At 47.0% G+C, this 19,405-nt stretch overlaps 2 protein-coding genes across 7 annotated transcripts; one reads left to right on the forward strand and one right to left on the reverse strand.

The window, feature by feature from the left end:
* The first annotated feature begins 976 nt into the window (after positions 1-976).
* hmgcll1 (3-hydroxymethyl-3-methylglutaryl-CoA lyase like 1) lies at positions 977-12,557 on the forward strand. Of its 6 annotated transcripts, XM_028988098.1 has the most exons (11): positions 977-1,249; positions 1,344-1,548; positions 1,778-1,855; positions 2,147-2,268; positions 2,394-2,501; positions 3,095-3,190; positions 3,440-3,588; positions 4,494-4,557; positions 4,794-4,982; positions 9,792-9,917; positions 10,674-12,557. In XM_028988098.1, exons 5-11 carry the CDS (start codon positions 2,397-2,399, stop codon positions 10,782-10,784), a joined length of 840 nt encoding a protein of 279 aa, XP_028843931.1. In that variant the 5' UTR covers positions 977-1,249; positions 1,344-1,548; positions 1,778-1,855; positions 2,147-2,268; positions 2,394-2,396; the 3' UTR covers positions 10,785-12,557. The 6 variants fall into 6 exon arrangements, with proteins under 6 accessions (XP_028843931.1, XP_028843928.1, XP_028843926.1 ...); XM_028988095.1 differs by having other exon boundaries at positions 1,939-2,501; XM_028988093.1 differs by lacking the exon at positions 2,147-2,268.
* A 1,170-nt stretch (positions 12,558-13,727) lies between these two features.
* Positions 13,728-18,099, reverse strand: gfral (GDNF family receptor alpha like). The gene is made up of 8 exons (XM_028989309.1): positions 18,030-18,099; positions 17,404-17,544; positions 16,826-16,978; positions 16,008-16,337; positions 15,135-15,191; positions 14,716-15,034; positions 13,929-14,161; positions 13,728-13,819 (listed from the first exon to the last, which is right to left on the reverse strand). The coding sequence occupies exons 1-8, from the start codon at positions 18,067-18,069 to the stop codon at positions 13,728-13,730; spliced, it is 1,365 nt and encodes a 454-aa protein (XP_028845142.1). The 5' UTR covers positions 18,070-18,099.
* Between the last annotated feature and the right edge of the window lie 1,306 nt (positions 18,100-19,405).

A 19,405-nucleotide genomic window follows, 5' to 3' on the forward strand; every position in this document is an offset into this window, starting at 1 on the left:
TTATATCATGTAGCACAGACAGAATTTTCCTCTTTTGTTTCAGAGATGCAAAAAAAAAAGAAAAAAACTATAAACCTGCAGCACATTTCGCAAAAATGGAAACAGGTTGCATCCCAGATCACTAAAATAATCTTCATCTGCTGCAGCGGGTCAAGGTGAGCGTTCCTTTCCATTTCTTTTTTTTTTTGTTCCAGAACAGCCTTTTGCATCTGGAAATCTGCAAGTTTTCTCCAACAGGCTAAAACAGGAGGTGTATTTTTAAGCCCCTGGTGTCCGTATCAGTCTCAGTACATGGGTCTGCATGGCAGGTCATTCCCATAAAACCGTGATGCCTCTGGAGTAATGCATTTCTGCGAGTAATTGGGGTTTTTCTTTTAAAAAGGAGCGTGTGTTGCTACGGTGGCAACTTACAGTGGAAACTCCTGAGAAACACGTTACAGAAACGAGTGTAACTAAAGGGCTTGGAATGGAGGGCGCTGCCGCCTTGGGATTAATAAAATGGAAAATTGTGATAGCCGTTGGATGGGAACCTGGATACCCTCGACAAAAGAAGCTGGGTCATACCGGTTACCCCCACCCCTTCAACAGGATGCAAGGGTCCCTGCCTGCACACCAGGTCATTGTCACAGGAGGACTCAGCGCTAGGACTTCATTAAGCCCTTCTATTGTTAACATCTGGGGGAGGAAGAATGGCCCTTTCACGAGTAAAACGGCGCCCCTGCTCTACAGAGGGGTTTTATTACACCGCACGGTTGACATTGGCAGCGGTGCCAGGCCTGGCAGCGGAAAACCTTCAGCTGTTTCAGTCACAGGAGATCAATCAAGGCGCATGTTTTCCCCGAACCCTCGGATTTCCAGCGAGAATCGGGGGAGGTCGCGGCTCTGAAACGCCATCTTGCCTGCGCTTCCCACGGGGGGGTTTTTCCCGAGAAAAGCGTCACCGTGTCACCCCTCCCCCCTCCCCCCTCCCATCCTCCTCCATCGCATCAGCGGCGGGGAGGATGCAGCTGCCATGGTAACCGCTGAGTCACTCTTCCTGTGGGCGGCGGCGATGGCGGCGGCGGCTCTCCGATGAAAGGAGGAGCACGCAGGGGTCGACGGCACGTGAAGATCCTCCGCCGCGGGCGTTCCGAGGGGCTCCGGGGAGGGCCAGATGGGTAACGTCCCCGCTGCGGTGAAGCACTGTCTCAGCCATGAGGCGCTGGCGCAAGAGCATCCCTGGCTTCTACGATGGCTCGTGGACGAGAAGGTGGGGACCGTCGCATGTTTACGTGCACATGGATCCCGTACAGGGCCGAGCAGCAGACCCCCGGACATTCGTACATCTATTTACATGCATACAGGCCGACCGCGGTGCAGCCATTACGGCAAAGTCAGCCCGAGCTCATGGTGCTGCAGAGAAGGCAAAAGCTGATCAATCAAACGCACCGTCCACATTGACAGCAGGCCGGACGGTTCCGCCACCACTCCCACCGGCTGACATCTACTCCCCGTCATAAAATGACTGATGCAATGCCGGAGTTTTATTGCGGCCCAAACGCGCTGTCTGTAAGTTTTTCTTCGAATCGCCTCCGGGTTGCACAACGGAACAACGTTCTACTGTTGGAACGGGGAATATTTATGTTTCTCTTGCTCACGGCAAATTGCAAATGCCTTGCCAGCGATCTGACGACTTCATCCTCTTGACTTACTGCACAGGGTATAATGTGGGGTTTTTTTTTTATAATATAAAGTAATATTTAATATACTTTTTTTTTTTTTTTTACCTCTTTCGCAGTCGGCCGCTATATGTGACTTCCCAAAAGCTGTTAAAGTTGTTGAAGTTGGACCGAGGGATGGGCTTCAGAATGAAAAGGTATTCCGTTTCCCTTCCCTACCAAATTCATATTCATCAGCTTAACATTTCATTCATTCATTATTTATTTCATTTTTTTGCAGAATTTTGAAATCAATGCTTGTAACTTTTCTGAAATATCTGAAGGCCCGTGGGGGGTCATGGAGTCAGGACAAAAAGCATATCTTGCTCTGATTCCCGCATGCATATGGTTCACATTTTTCCTTCAAATGTTCCATTGATGAAACAGACACAAACCAACCTTGAAACATGACATGGCCCCACCAGATGGCTCATATGTTACATGTTTAGGAGAAAAGGCACATCTTTATCACTCCCACGTCCACACGGCGCTGTAACACCGCACACGGACACGATGACAGGGTTAAAGTCGGCCCGCTGCGATTCGTTTCTTTCTGGAACACACGTCGCAGGTGAGCGCCGTAAATTACGCGGGTCACAAATGCGTAGCAGCTGAGCCACACAGGAGTAGCCGAGCCCACCTCTGATCCCGAGATAACTGCGTCCACAGACCAGCCTCTGTGTCGTTATTCCGCAGGAAATGGTTCCGACAGGGGTCAAAATCCAGCTGATAGACATGCTCTCGGAAACAGGCCTGCCTGTGATCGAGGCCACCAGCTTTGTGTCGTCCAAGTGGGTGCCGCAGGTAATAACTCGTCTCTTTGTCGCGCCGGGGGGCGCGTTGAGTGATTCATGATGGCTTCATTGTTTTCTGCATAACTACCGAGAGCAGCCTGCAACTTGAGCGCTCCGGCTATGCTTGGGTTCCCAGATGTTTCGGAATTGCACCAGTCAACCACAATATTAAAACCACCAACAGGTAAAGAGAATATCATTGATTGGAACTGGCAAGTGGCTTTGAGTGGCTTTGACAAGGACCAAATTGTGACTTGGTCAGAACCTTAGTGGTGTTTCAGGTGTATAATGGTTAGCACCTAACAGAAGATGTCCTGAATGGGGACACCAAAGGCTCATTGATGTATACAGCTTACCCTGATCCCACAGAACAGGTAAAGCAAACCAAAAAAAATCCCCAGATCTCACTCTGACTGAGCACCTTCGGGATAGTCCTGTTTTTGGAGGACCCAGTTGAGTTCCTACTCCGAGACACTACAGGACTTGTTTGAGGGAGACACAATAATGGGCAGGTGACGCTAATGTTGTGGCTGGATTGGTGCATTTCACAGAATAGCAGCGTTCTAATCACATGTTATATATTTTGTACTGCATCTTTCGTAGATGGCTGACCACGCGGAGGTTCTGAAGGGAATTAGCTTGGCTCCTCATGTGAGATATCCCGTTTTAACACCCAACATGCAAGGATTCCATGCTGCCGTAAGACCACCCCCCCCCCCTTTATTTATCCACATCACTTTTTTTTTTTACGACACTGTTGATCACCTCTGTTTAGATGTTCAATGGAAGATATGGAATATGACCTGCCACATGACTCCCCTTTTCCACCGTAGCCTTAACGTAATTACCTTGTTGACTCCAGCACAAGAGGATTTTCCTATGGAGTAAATGTTTAGATGGAGCGGATTATAAGCTTTGCACAGAGTTTTCACTGTTGCCCTCTGAAAGGTTGACGCAGGGGCTACCGAAGTCGCCGTTTTCGGCTCGGCCTCGGAGACGTTCTGCAAGAACAACATCAACTGCTCCATTGAGGAAAGCTTTCAGAGGTTTAAGGAGATCATCTCCTCAGCCAAACAGGCACACATTCCCGTGCGCGGGTGAGATGCACTTTTATTTCTATTTTTATTTCACATTTCATCATAATGATATTAACTTCATACATGTGGTGTGCTGCAATTCACAGGGGGTCTTCTATAGAACCGTGAACGCTTTTCTCTAAAACAGGCTTTCAGTTTCTTAAAAACGTCCACACGGAGACGCAGAGAACGTCCTGAAGGCCAGGTTGGAGGTTAGGGTTTTCCCCTGAAACACCGTTTCCATGTGGACGCAAGGCCGGATTCGAATGGAAATTGTCCCGTTTTCGAGAAAACATTCTCGTGTGGACAGTGCCTCAGCAAGTGCTGGGGCTCCATATTACTTTCCATGTAGTCTGAAGACCTAGCAGACTTCCTCGATGTGACCTTAGCAAAGGTTACCATCATTCGCACCATTAGTAATTAATAAGCCAGTCTCCAGATGTTTCCAGAACCTGTGAAATATGTAAAAAAAAACACGGAGAGAAGCAGCTTTTCCGCAGCCTTTCCGCCCATCACTTTGACGTTGCCATTTTGGCGACTGCGAGTCGGTCTCTGGCCTCCCCGGAGCCCAGCAGGACTCTGTGGAAATTCCGGTAGCGGCCGCGGTATCGGCTGACGGCCCGGGAGCCCAGGAGGAACATTTTCAACTTTTCACGTGTTTGTCCGGGAGTCGGGGCCGTAAATGCTTCCTTCAGCATATGGAAAAGCGCGCACGGCTCGACTTCCCTCTCCCGAATCGTTCCTGGTTTCCACGGGCGACAGCGGAGGCCGCCTGGTCGCGGCACGCGTTGCCGGGCCCGGCCTACTTAGCAACACATCAAACATGGACCACGTGTTTCATTTTTGCTGCCTTCTCACGCCCGGCATCATCTAGTGACGATAATGCAGCACGTATTTTTATACATTTGATATTTTTATACGTTTAGGTACGTTTCCTGTGCGGTCGCTTGTCCGTATGAGGGACACGTAGAACCAGCTAAAGTAGCAGAGGTGAGAAAAGGAGATCAGCCTACACACTAACGGTGATGGTTCAATACAGAGGACACATTTCACTGTGTGCACCGCGTGCTGTGCCGCACTTCACTTTGCCTACATGACTGATAAAAACAGAATGTACAACATTGGCCAGCACACTTCCGTGCTGTTTTTTAAGGAATTTTAAGCATCACCGTTTTGTGTTTTAATCGAGGAGGTCTGAGGTTCCGTTTTGCCCGTTTTTGCTGTAGGTGGCCAAGCGGTTGTATGAGCTGGGCTGCTACGAAGTGTCCCTGTGCGACACCACTGGCGTTGGCACCCCTGGATCCATGGCGTCGATGCTGAAATGCGTCGTGAAGGAGGTACCCACCAACGCCCTGGCGGTCCACTGCCACGATACGTACGGGCAAGCGCTCGCCAACGTCCTGATTGCGCTGCAGGTGAGGGCACTGAAACCCACTAAAACCTTTCTACCTGGGGACTGAATGTACGTTTTTACGGGATCTAACAGGGCGCCTTACAATCAGAAGTGACACTCAGGGTTAAGTGTCCTGCTCAGGGGGGGTTGAACCTGGGACAAGTGTGTTTTTCTACTAACACCCATAAATTGTGCTTTGAGTTTAAATGCACTCCTTCCTTTGTGTTTAAAATATGATGTATTTTATAATATTTGCTGGTTTTGCACAAATAATTTACATTTACTGCATTTATCAGACGCCCTTATCCAGAGCGACTTACAATCAGGGACAATCCCCCCCTGGAGCAACTCAGGGTTAAGTGTCTTGCTCAGGGACGCAATGGGATTTGAACCTGGGTCTTCAAATTATTTTTAGTTGGAAACACTACATCTGGGACTTTGTGTCCCAAATGTTCATGTGACCTTGCTAAAAGTCAAAAAGGAAAACATCAATTTGGACGGAGCTGAAAAAAGGAACCCGATACGTGAGTTTGTGATGCCCCACGAGGACAAATGCTGCAAAAACTACGACAAAAAAAAAAAATCCACAGAACGCTCTTATTACAGAAGCCAGCAGGGCTGTGTCATTATACCTGTCCTCGTCCCCTCAAAAACCCGTTTGGAGTTTTTTGCCGCCGAGGTAAAATGAAGAGCCGGGACATCTGGACGAAGCCGGCTCCGTCTTTTGTGCCTCCCTCTCACGGCCCGTCTTGCCCGGCTGCGCCGGGACGTTCACCGGGGGCTGGGCGGGTCAGCAGATGTGACGGGGTCAACACAAAGGCCTACCTATTGGGTGTCTGTTTCATATGACAGCGGCCCGGCCTTGACAAAGCCGCGGCGCTGGAGGGGAGAGCGGGGCCTTCGACGGCCTCCCAACTCATCTGTCGCTAGCCTGTTGAACCCGGCGACAATGCTTTGCTTAAAGGGCAAGCGGGGGGCGGGGGGGGGTGGGGGGGAGGAAATGATCCTTTCATCACCCACTACTAAACACATGGCGAGCGGGAAAACGGAGACCCCGGGGCCTCGGGTACGTGGCCGCCCCGACTCGCCCTCCTCCTCTTCTTCCCGCCCATCTCTTTCCAGCTGTAAGTGTGTAACCCAAACTGTGGTCGGGGCGGCACAAAGGTGGCCATGAATCTGCCCGACTTTGTTGTGAATTGTGTGTCATGGCCGGGTGTCCGATTTCAAAAGCTTGCAAAGGGGCAACGAGAAACTAATTTGAATTGAGAGAAAGAAAGAAAGAAAGAAAGAAAGAAAGAAAGAAAGAAAGAAAGAAAGAAAGGCCTGCTTTTCTTTCCCTGCCCTCCGTGGGCTCGATATATTGGATTTCGGCTCAGCGCATGTTGTAGGAAACGTAGCAACCGTCCCGCTTTCGGCCCATTTCACGTTTCCATCGATGGCATGTCGACACCCACGATGAGCGTGTGATTTTAATCGATACGGTCAGGTCACGCAGCGCTTCATTACGCCGTGGAAGGCCGAACATTCCTCCGTGTTAATCAGCATTAACCCTGATTCGTCACAGCTGTCCCCGGAAAACCACACAAAATAATAATATGTTGGGGGGGTCATCCGTCCTCCTCCACGCCTCTAAAAAGAAAGCCAGAGTGGAAATGAAAGATTTTGTCGTAGCTTTTCATTACCGGGCGGTACGTACCACCAACTGGGCTCGAAATGAGTTTGGTTAACCCTGTCGGCTCTGCAAGTCACCTCGGCTTTTGTTCACGATGAAGACATGCCACGCTCTTTGTACCTTTTCCTTACTTATTACAACTTCTTTTTTTTTTTTTTTTTTTTTTGCCGCACTCGTGAAAAAAAAAAAAACGCTTTTGGCAGGTGACACAATAGGAAAGTATGCAGTTCAGTTTCACAGCCCTGGCCTGGGAATATTTAATCTCGCGAAACCACGGCAGGCCGGAGAGGCTGCTGCTTATTGACAGGGGAGCGATTGAGCCAGACGTGTCTTGCTGAGAGCGAGAGAGGGACTTTACAGACCAGAAAAAAATCACGCTAGAACATAAGAGCACCTAAGGGCACAGATCCATGGGAAAAACCGACCGAATGCAAGTATTTTAGATGCTGTAATAACACGAACAGGGCCTGCATACATTAATATTTAGCAAAAGTCTAAAATCAACTGGCAATATGTATTTATTTTGTTGGTATGTGCAATCTAGTATATCATATTCCTCATGAATGTGCATTGTTATGTTGTTTTGTAGCACACGAATAAATGACTGCATAACAGATACAGGTACAAGTCATCCAGTAAATGTATATACAGCACAACATGGATTCTTTTTTAAAAAGGAACAAGAAGTTTTGCTTTGGAATGACATTATTATAGACTTTTTAAAATAATGCACGCAGAACAGAATGATTTATTGAGCAGGAGTGGCACCGTGAATACGGTAGTAAAGTGTAGAGACAGAGCCTCAGCTCATTTCGTCCTTGACGGCTAAAACCGCGGTTCCTCTGGGCTTAAGGAGTTGCTGATTTAGTATCTGTGGTCTCTTGTCCTCGGCTTACATTAATATTTTCCTTTGTGCACCGCGTAGTGCGAGAGAGGGTGCCCGACCCCGGGTCCCGAGGGAGACACGGACTCCATTCCAGTGCACGGGTTCGGCATAATGGACCGCTGTCTCAGAGATCCTGCGGTTTTCGCAGCATAAATCTACTACCGAAGCGATGTTGCGCGGATGCGGACGCTGAGCGTGACGTTCTTGGATGGTAGCGGCCTAGCGGGTAACACACTCGCCTATGAACCAGAAGACCCAGGTTCAAACCCCAATAACTACCATCGTGTCCCTGAGCAAGACACTTAACCCTGAGTGTCTCCAGGGGGGGACTGTCCCTGTAACTACTGACAGTAAGTCGCTCTGGATAAGGGCGTCTGGTAAATGCTGTAAATGTAAATGTTCATCTGCCAGGGTTTACGTTGAAAAACTGTGAAGACCTTGCTTCTCCGCAGGTCCGTCCTGTTGCATGAAATGATCAAATTTACTGCGCATGGAAGTCCAAGTCCAAGATAATCAGCCTTCGAACGTCTGGTTATGCGGCAACATGGGAACAAATATCATGATATATGATGCACGGATACATTTTCCCTTGAGCAAATAGCAGAGCCCGAAAGGCGTGACGTTCGAACGGAATCATAAACACCGTCCGCCTTGAAAGCGACACGCCCGCCCCAGTCCAAACGGCATCATGCGCGAACACACCTCCACCTCGCGGGGTTCCTGCCCACACGGGGGCCAGGTGTGGCTGGCTGAGAAATCCGGCGTTTCCTTTACAGCTGCTGAACTGCTAAACAGAAAAAAAAAATGGCGCCGTGCGGCTTTTCCCGCCGGCATTACAGCGCGACGACTTCCCGAGGTTCCCGCCCTTTTTGCACCAGCCACAGTGATAAGTTGATTGAACGGCGGGCAATTTTGGGGTCCCCGGCGCGAAACCAGGAGCCCCCCAGCTCGGCGAAACGGAGACGCCCGGGACCTCTGCCCTGGAAATCCAAGGCGCGGCGCAGCACACCGGCACGGGTCCCCCCCGGCAGCCAACACAAACAGCAATTACGGCCTGCTCAGACAGCCCTCGCATGAAATGGGGCCTTGTCCCCGACAAGCCAGGAAAGAAAGGTCATTATGTCCATTGTTGGGCATCAAGAAGTTTCCAGTTATGGTTGTTTACTCGCTCCGGCTCTTCATTGGTTCATCCGACGACCCTCTGGGGTCAGGGGGAGGATAAGCGCGTTAATTTGGCGGCGCTGTGGGATCCCCCGACATCTGGCTCTGCCTAAGAAGCTGGAAAACATCTTTAATATTCTCCTGACAGCCGCGCGGACATGTGGAAAACGTTCTTGACGTCTTAATCTGCAGAGCTCCCGAAAAGTACACGCTCGGCTTCGTAATTTGTTACGAGGGAGGACCTAACGGTTCGCATGGACACCGGCGGGTGTGTTCTGCCGCCCCGGCCGCCATTTTACACGAAGACGGTGGCATTTTCGTCCACCGACTAGAAGACAGCTGTCCAAACACGCGAAGATGTACAGTGTCTTCAGCGGCGCTCTGAGAATGAACGAGAAAACAATGGAGGCTTTGGTACAGAATGCATTCTGGGTATTTGGTTGAGCGGTCCAACAAAAGCGCAGACGTGCAAAAACGGCCCACAACGCATCATTAATACGCATATGGACACCAGACACTTGTGGTCCCGGGTAAAAATTTTTTTTTTTTTTTTTTTTTTTCTTCCCGCAACGCAGCGCCGAAAAATTCTTCAATTACACTGATTACACGTGTCCTACGGTTCAAACCGAGATGGGCGAGGCCTCTTCCAGGTGATTATTTTTTCACATGGGACCGAGACATTTATTTAGGCCCAGCAGAATACTGGGCCCTTGTGGTTCGTGTGATTGGTGATTAAACTTTGGTTTATCTTATAGCTTTGTTTGCACAGATGAAGCGCTGGACAAGCGTAGGATTTGGGAACGTGGAACGCGTGCTTCTATACTTTCACCTGCGTTGCCAGATTTTAATAAGGTCGAACAGAGGAGATGTGGGGCCATGTGTTTCCATTCAGTATCACAGGCTACTGCATCGTCTACCTGATATTGAAATTGGACATCTTACGCACGTTTATGGCATATACACCGCATATTTACAGGCCGTGAAAGCCACACAGACGTGGAGCATTACAATACAACCTGACTGGAAACATTGTTCTGTGTGTTTTTTTTTTTTTTACACCCTGGGCGCTTTGTGAATAGGGCCCTGAATGCCTCTCTGTGTCTTCTCTGCAGATGGGGATTTCTGTGGTGGATTCCTCTGTGGCAGGTCTGGGAGGTTGCCCGTTCGCCAAAGGGGCCACGGGCAACGTTTCAACCGAGGATGTTGTGTATATGCTCAATGGCCTGGGCATTGAAACGGTACGTGCGCCTCCGCGGCAGAAATGTCCGTCACACGTCGCATGGTGGACCAGTGTCGTAATTGCAGTGGAGAAAAGTAAAAAGCCAATAAAATGTCTAACGTGCACATGTGAGTCCTTTACAACTTGTGCAAGTAATCATGTTTAAATTGTAATATTCATTAATATTCGTGGCAGTGTTCTGATTAATTTAGGACACAGATGGTTGATTATCCCTCATTAAGAGACAGGACCAACGTTTTTTTTTTGACGACGTCAACCAGAACATTAAGACAGAGTCATGTTTTTTCTTTATTAATAATAATAATAAGAAGAAATAGAATAATAGTCCGCTCATGTAATAATAATGCATGTGCTATAATTATTGGCCAAGTACGTGCAAGCACAAGGAATTTGATTCCGGTTGATGGTGTCTCTCAAGTACAGAATAGAAGACAACAACAACAACAACAATGTGCAAGGATGTGTGTAAGTGTAACTGAATATAAATATATGTGTGAATGTACATAGGTCTATACATATATTTATATTCAGTATATATATTTATAAACAGTATAAACATATGCAATGTAACAGTCCAAATGACAGGTTTATACTAGCTGCGTACCTGCTTCTGCTTTTAGTTCAGTGCACCTTCCAGTGTCAGTTTACGCTTGACCTCTTAGAGTGTGTTTCTTTTTCTGTTGCACCCCCTACTGGTCAATTCAAGATATGTGCAATTCATTGTGCTTCTTCCCTGCTGTGTGTGTTAAAACAGGGAGTCAACCTCTCGAAAGTCATACATGCTGGAGAATTCATCTGCAAGGCCTTAAACCGCAGCACCAATTCCAAGGTGGCTCAAGCCACCCTCAAGTCAGAGACTTCCTAGAAAAAGCAGGCGTGCTGTAATATGGGCTACGTCATACCACCTTGCTAAAGTGCTCACTTATGAATGCAATGCACTACACCTGTACAGATGATGCTGTTTCCCTGTGATTATTTTTGCAATGTCAGCCACTAGTCTGTTTTTGTATAGCAATGTCCCCAAACCTGACTTGTATGGCCAATAACTGATTTTTTTACTCACCTGTACTTATGTGCTTATTATTTATTTAATCATTAACGCATTCATTATTTTATTAGAAAAACAATTAAGCTCTGCCTTTTTTTTTTGCAATTATCTGTCTTCTGCGGCTGGTGCATTTTCGCTTGTAAAAGCTCATTTTCTTTCTCCCGTTCATGTCATGTCTCCCACCACAATTATGTGTTTGAAATTATGCAGAGAAGAGTGGCGGGTCATCTGGGGTCAGGCAGAGTTTAAAAATCTAGTCGGATATGGATTATTATCTATTAATTTTTTTTAAGATCAAGCCTGTATGCCATTACTCTCAGGTCTCACCTTCTTTATTGAAAAGGGAAATATGCTGCAGGCATCGCCAGTCTGAAATGAATCTGTTAATATCCAGTAATTATACAGGCACGTCATGCAGTACTGCATGCCTTAAATGATGTGCTGTGGGTTTTGGTACTAACTGCCACTCATGAACTTTATGAAATATTGTATTCATAGCTGTGTCTGTATTTTTTTTTTTTAATTATCATTAAAAAGTTCCAACCTTAAAAGGAATCTCAGTAGGCAGAAATATTCACAAGAGTCATTTCCTCAAACTTATCTCCCAAAAATGCTAATATAAGCTGCTTCTACTAACAAAATTAAATTAAAGCAGCTCCTGTCTTTAGATGCTCCCTAATCGGCCTTGGCTCCCTAATTAGATTATTTCTATTTGAATAATTACAACCTTTACATTAAAACTAAAAAAAAAAATAAAAACACTGTAATGTATTAGCCATCTCACCTCTCTTTGGGATACATCTGGTGTATGAAGCAGGGACAATCTTAATGGCAAATACATTTTTTTTAAATTGATTCTAATATATACCCACATATAATATTATTTTAATGTAATTCTGAACTAAACAGTTTCATTATTAGACCAACATTGCTTTATTAACATTGTCAGCATTCTCTATGCAAACTAACAAACTAATGTTGGTGAACTGTACACCAGTCCAGTAGGTATTTCACTTTTCGTGCACCATGCACTGTCCATCAAATTCAATCACACACAGGGGTGTCTTTCACCCGAACTGGGGTGCTCCATCTCTGCTATATCTGCCTCTGTGAATCTAATGTCTCTGGCAGGTCCATTTGGTTGCAGATGAGCCAGAGAAAATGTTGGGTACCGTGGCACACGCCTGTGAACCAGTGCTGTGTTTGCAAAGGAGGGGCTCAATATACTGAATACATACATGGCTTTATGGAACAATGTGAAACTTGAGATGTTGCATATTGTGTATGATATGTGTGTATACGTTGTGTACCTGAATCTGCAATGATGTGGCACCAGTGTGTAGTGCCATATGAGGTCTATTGACCATACATTTATATACAATTATAGTTGCATGATTTAACCAAAAAGATATTATTACAAGGCATGCACCAACTTTTCTTTAATGATGTGATTTGTAGGAAGTGTGTTTTTTGTAATACTTATAAAGTAGTTCAGAGAATCTTAAATTTAAGCTGAAGCTCTATTTATACTTTTGCAGTTGTGGCTATGCTCAATAAAGAACATATTAAAGTCCAGAAAGTATTAATGCATAATGGTGATTTGGGTTATTGACTTTTTTGTTAAATACAATTGAAGGAATGGATACAAAAAAATAGGATCATGAGCAGGTTCCTTTTTTATGTGACAATGACTGACATAAGAATTATAGCCAGACCTGACTGCCAATCCACAAAAAGCTGAACACCACCCTGCCTTAAACGTTTTCATGAGACGTGTTCAAATAGAAAAAGAAGTTACGTGGATCACTGCTCCACCGAAACTGACGTCGGATTTCTTTGGCATGGTCATGCAATTTTTTCTACAATACTGACTTCATGACATAAATCAAAACAGCAAAACAGCCAAAATGTCCACAAAATCCCAGCAGTTTCCCTTGCGAACGTGATTCCTGCCTTGGAAGGCAGTAACTGACCAAGCGCATTTACTTTTAAACTACTGTGTAATTTAAAAAATAACTAATAAAATTCTGTTGACAGAGTCGTCTTCCCTCATTTATTAAATGTCACATTACATACATTTGGATGGACCAGCACAGATTATAATACCAAAGCAAACATGCAAAAAGTAACAGAAAATATATAATTTATGCATTAATATGATACAGAAACATAAGTTAACACGAGGCAGGTTTATTCTAGAACACAATGTTCTTGTCTGGTGGAGGGTCAAATCTGGGTTTCTCTGCGTTTCTCTGTGTCCTACAGGGCGAGAAGAGAAAGCGATGTGTTAAGGAATATTGAATTAGTCGAGCTCCGGAGTAAACGGTGTCCGGCGCTGGCAGGTTTCGTCTTCAGCGGCGTGCGAACGCTTACCCCAGCTCATGCAGAACGGTGAGAACCACGGCTAGGACGACCACAAACACCAAAATGTAGACAAAAAGAAAGATGTGTTCTGTAGAAAGACAGAAAGGCAGAAATATTTGGTTTGTCTTGAATCGGTGGTGTTGTTTTAATAAAATATGATTCTACATTGCACACAAAAGGTTATTTTGGTGATTTTATAATAAAATTGGATTAAAAACAGTTGGATAAATAAAAATATGTTTATCCATGACTTTATGAAGGGCTGTGAGTGACAGTTTTGGCTAACCAAAAAACCAAAGCACTGCTTTGATGTCCTTGGAGGGGGAGGCTTTTACTTGTGGAATATACCAAATTTCCATTTTTTTTCTTTAATTCTGCCTCAGCCTGTCAGAGGTGCTAAAACCCACCTCTGAACCACCACTCTCCATTTGGTGATGTATATATCGGTGAAGGCTGAGCAGGTGAGCTGTCTGCTCTCGAGCTTTTCACTGCAAACGGAATAAAAAAACAAATCACAAACCCAAAACCGTTCCTAAAAAAGTTCCTAAACCGTTCCTAAACCCTGTTCCTAAAACGTGTGTGGGGCGCCGCTCTTACTGAACCACGACTTGTTGTGAAGAACCTGCTGCAGCGCGTGGCACTTGTGCAGATCGCGGCCGTGAAGTCCGTCGCAGGAGCAGGGACGCTGGAGCCGGGAACCCGCGGTGGCCACCAAGGCCGCCCGGCATCGCTCATCGCCGACGAGGTCCGGCCAGCCACCGGCATCCAGCCCAGCATGGAGGTCGGGCTCAATGCCCAGACATCTGGACGTGAGGTCTTCAAACTTCTGACTGTGAATTTTAATAACGACAAAGATGCGCATTGATTAGCGATGAACATGAAGAACACGGAACTTGTGCATTAGCTGACATTTGAATCTTGAACTAAAAGAAAGCACGACTACGCAATGCTTTAAATGTACAGGGTGGGGCACCTTAATAAAATGGGAATGGTTGTGATATTTACGTCCCGTTTGTGGCACATTAGTATATGTGAGGGGGCAAACTTTTCAAGATGGGTGGTGACCATAGTGGCCATTTTGAAGTCGGCCATCTTGGATCCAACTTTAGTTTTTTCAATAGGAAGAGGGTCATGTGACACATCAAATTTATTGGTAATTTCACAAGAAAAACAATGGTGTGCTTGGTTTTAACGTAACTTTCATGGGTTATTTATAAGTTTCTGAACACTTATAAAATGTGTTCAATGTCACCAACCATTCCCGTTTTATTAAGGTGTATCCATATAAATGGCCCACCCTGTAGATTATATTATGTAATGTGGATTATATAAATATTTAAATCTTACTCATGTGATGCAGTCACCACAACACCCAGAAACAAACCTGCAGGCGGGATTCTGCAGGCACCCGTCGAGCATTTCTAAACATGTCCAGACCTCCTGTCCCCCACACGTGCCGCCGTGCAGACTGGCCTCGGCCAGCTGACAGGCCTGGTCGCCACGGTCACACGTGCAAAAGAACAGCGCCTCCGCCACGCCCTCCGGCGCGCCGGAGTAAAACTGACGGACGGCCGTCTCACAGAGGGTCTGGACGCACTGACTCGGAGGACAGGCCTGCACAAGCGGCACCAGCCACCGGTTGCAGACTTTGTCTTCGACGCAGGCCCTCATTCGCTGAAAACACGACCGGTTCGTTGCGTGAGCTGCGCGGTGAAGAGTGGGACAGACGGCAAACGGCGGCGAATCAATTTCCATTTCCGCAACAATTTCTTACTGGAGACAGATGTCGATTTCAACCATTACCTTGAGCCGCGAGGCTGCTGTCTTGCCACTTCGCCTTGGGAGGAGTCCCCTGTTCATCTGCAACACGTGACATATTCATTTCCACACCAATGAAGAGAAACTTTACATGTAAGGCATTTGGCAGACGCCCTTATCCAGAGCGACTTACAACGTGCTTCCATGTTACCATGGATGAAGTGATCAGTTCTGGTTCACTAGGACCCCCAACTATGAATACAATCTTTTATTCACTTTGTTGTAGTTTCTATACATAATCAGACAATAAGAAGGTTACAAGTTCATCTAAATATTCTTTAAAGAGGAAGGTCTTGAGGTGCCGTGTGAAGGTGCTCAGTGACTGAGCTGTTCTGACCTCGAGGGGAAGTTCATTCCACCACCGAGGGGCCAAGACGGAGAAGAGTCTAGATGAGCGTCTTCCTTTTACCTTCAGAGATGGAGGGACCAGGCGATCAGTACTGGAGGCTCGGAGTATACGAGGTGCAGTGCGAGGTGTAATAAGGGCTGTGAGGTAGGATGATGCTACTCCATGTTAGCGAGAAAGGACTTGGAGAGGAGGGACTAATTTCCCACCCAGACAGATTTCGATGTGCAACTATTTCGGAAACCCAGAAGATGAAATGAACGATGACAAGACCAAACATGGTCTAGTGGCGGATCAGAGGTGCTGGTGCCACTGAGGTCCCCTTGATGAAGGTACCGTCCCCACACGCTGCTCCCCGGGCACCTGTCATGGTGCCCACTGATCACCGAGGGAGACGGTTAAGTACAGAGGACACGTCACATTGTCCTCTGCTTCACAATCACTTCACTTTCACTTTAATTTAAAACGTCCCAATAAACTGTATCTTACAAAAACTAAAGGAAGAATCTTACATTGAGGCATGAAGCCGGTCACAGGTGACAATCCAGGCTGCACTCCCTCCTGGGAGTCCTGGACACAAGGCTTCTTCTGAAAGATCTGCTGGACGGCCAGGCACTTCCTCCTCGCGCGGCCGCACGTGCAGTTGGAAAGCGGCGTCCGCCTCAGTCTCTCCCACAGGGCCAGGCAGTACTCGTACCCGGCGGCGGTCCCACACTGGCCTCGGCCCGGCCGGCACGACTCCTCCATCCTCTCGTAGGGAGACGCGCAGCGGTGGGACGCCATGCAGCTCTGGAGGGCGGACAGGCAGCCCGGCGGTCGGCTCTCGGCCAGCGAGTGTGGACCTGGAGGGGAGCGAGAGTGACAGTGAAGTGACTGTCATTGTGAAACGTGTCCTCTGCATTTAACCCGTCCCATTTACAGCATTTACCAGACGTCCTTATCCAGAGCGACTTACAGTCAGTAGTTACAGGGACAGTCCCCCCCTGGAGTTACTCAGGGTTAAGTGTCTTGCTCAGGGACACGATGGTACTAAGTGGGATTTGAACCTGGGTCTTCTGGTTCACAGGCGAGTGTCTAACCCACTAGGCTACTACCATCTTTCCCCCTTGATGAGCAGTGGGCAGCTATGACAGGCGTGTGGGGACGCTACCTTCATTGTGGCGGGTCTGGACTTGTATGGCCACCATTAAAATGCACTAACGCATCTGCAGGCGGCCTCGTGTCATTCGTCCCTCGCTCTGGACACGAGATGTTTGTGGTGTGCCAGCAATGGCTCACTATTGTGTATTTGCTCAGTTTTGTGTGCCGGCCGAGGTTGTTTGCACTGTACCATTCGCTGTTTGGCAGTGGGAGGCGAGCAGGTGCAGAAAGGTGCAAGGCTCCTCGCCCGAACAGACCAATCCGTGCCGTAACGAGGCCTGGGCCAGCATGGATTGGACGGTCAAGTTACAGAGCTCTGCGCCTTTTGTTCGGCACCCTCCATCTGAATAGAAAAGGGCGGCTCAGGAAACACACACACACACACACATTTCTATTCCTGGCTAACAACGGAAAAAAAATCCAACAATTTTATGGCATTGACGGGCAATTCCGCATCTCCTCGCCACGAAAGTGGCCAGGCCACATACATAACCGATTATTTTGTCATCTTGTTAGGTTAAACGAGGAGAGAAATGTGTTTTGCTCGGTGGAATTGCCCCAGGGCACCTTTTTTTTCTGTAACGCTCCGCAGAAGAAGCCTCGAATGGTTTATCTCTTAATCCCATTTTTATGGGATCTGTTGCAACTATTAAATTAAGCGCGGAATTTATTTCCCACTGTCAGAGCTAAAGGCCACGAGGGAGCGGCGCGGCGCAGTTCCCCCACAGAATAAAAAATATATGTAGTGCTCATGGACGTCACGTGTACCTTCAAAGTGACAGATCCGAGTGAGGACGGGCCAGTCCCTTCCGCACCAGCCGGATTCTGCTGCATGGGCCTTCATCAGGGCCGAGCAGTTCCTGGCTTCCGATGCTGCTTCCATGCAGAAGATGTGCAGGCACAGAGCTCCTGGAAACATTTACATTTACGGCATTTACCAGACGCCCTTATCCAGAGCGACTTACAGTCAGTAGTTACAGGGACAGTCCCCCCCTGGAGACACTCAGGGTTAAGTGTCTTGCTCAGGGACACGATGGTAGTAAGTGGGATTTGAACCTGGATCTTCTAGGCGAGTGTGTTACCCACTAGGCTACTACCACATCCACACATGGTCCAGGAATGAAACATCTCACAGAATGGCATATATCTGTTTTAACCTCAATGTAAAACTTTACTGTATTAATTACAAAAAGGAGAAAAAAACAGTGAATGTCACGTTGTTTTAGTCTAAAGAGCCTCAACTATATAGGCATTCAAGTATGCATATGTGCGCAGTTTGCCAGGATGTCAGCACATCCTCTATAGTAAGTGATTAGTGCGTGCTGACATGTGCATACTTGAATGCCTTTTTAACGTAAATTAAATAGTAATTATTTTTTTTTATGGCTACTCACCGACCGCGAACGCAGCTCCGCTCAGCCGAACTTCGCGCATCCTCGCCGGAGGAAAGTTGGCGCGCCCGTCGGTGAGGTGACGTCACGTGCGCGCGCCCGGCAGTGAGGTGACGTCACGTGCGCGCGCCCGGCGTAATAAGCGATCATTATTCGTGGCGTTATTCGTGGCTACTACCCGGTGCCTGCAACATGTTGCGTGGACGTGTGGATTTGTAAATGTTTACAAACCAACTTTGAACTCCATTTTACGTCAGAGATAACTTTTCAATACTTTAAAGTCATTTTTATACCGACAGTGCATCTTTTGTTACATTTTGTCATGTTACAGCCATTCCAAATTGGATTAAATTAATCCTATAATGACAATATGAAAAAAAAATCATCCTTGAGAAGTTTCTGCAGCTCCATTGGAGTCCAGCTGTGGAGAAACCAGTGGACTGGACGTGATTTGGAAAGGTACATGCCCGTCTATATAAGGTCCCACAGTTGACAGTTCATGTCGAAGCACAAACCTGGTGTCAAAGGAATTGTCTGTAGACCCCCAAGACAGCATTGTCTCCAGGCACAAATCTGGGGGAGGTTACAGAGAAACTTCTGCCGCTTTGAATGTCCCCATGAGCATAGTGCGTGGAAGAAGTTCAAAACCACCCGGACTCAAAGTCAAATTTTATTTGTCACATACACAGTCATACACAGTATGATATGCAGTGAAAAGCTTTAACGACTGCTATAGACCTCAATATTGCAAATATTGCAAGTATACAATGAACCAATATGCAAATAATGCAAAGATGCAAACCAAACCAAATATTACACTTTTATGTTTTTAATATAAAACATAAAATATGTGTAACAGGTAGGGTGAAGGTGTGCAAATGAGTGACGTCAAAGCATAAAGTGAAAAGTAAAAAAAAAGTGCAAGAGTAAAAGTAAAAAGTTTGTGCAAGGATTCTGGGGGGATTGAGTCCAGAAGTGATTGAAAGTGCTGGAGTGTATTGGAGTTCTATGAAGTGTTGTGGTTGAAGCTCGAATAGCCTGCGGGAAGAAGCTCCTCCTCGTTCTCTGTGTTGGACTTCAGGGAGCGGCAGCGCTTCCCTGGTCGCAGCAGAGAGAACAGTCCATTGTTGGGGTGGGTGAGGTCCTTCACCATCTTCCTGACCCTGGTACAGCACCGCTTGCTGTAGATGGATTGAAGGTCAGGGAGCTTGGTACAGATGATGCGTTCGGCTGATGAAACCACCCTCTGTAGGGCTCGCCTGTCCTGCATGGTGCTGTTCCCGAACCAGGTTGAGATGTTTCCCGTCAGGATGCTTTCTATGGTGCAGGAGTAGAAGTTCCGGAGCTCCTTGGAGAGCAGTCTAAAGTCTCTCAGGCGT

The sequence above is a fragment of the Denticeps clupeoides genome, chromosome 8, assembly GCF_900700375.1.
Source record: "Denticeps clupeoides chromosome 8, fDenClu1.1, whole genome shotgun sequence".
NCBI lineage: Eukaryota > Metazoa > Chordata > Actinopteri > Clupeiformes > Denticipitidae > Denticeps > Denticeps clupeoides.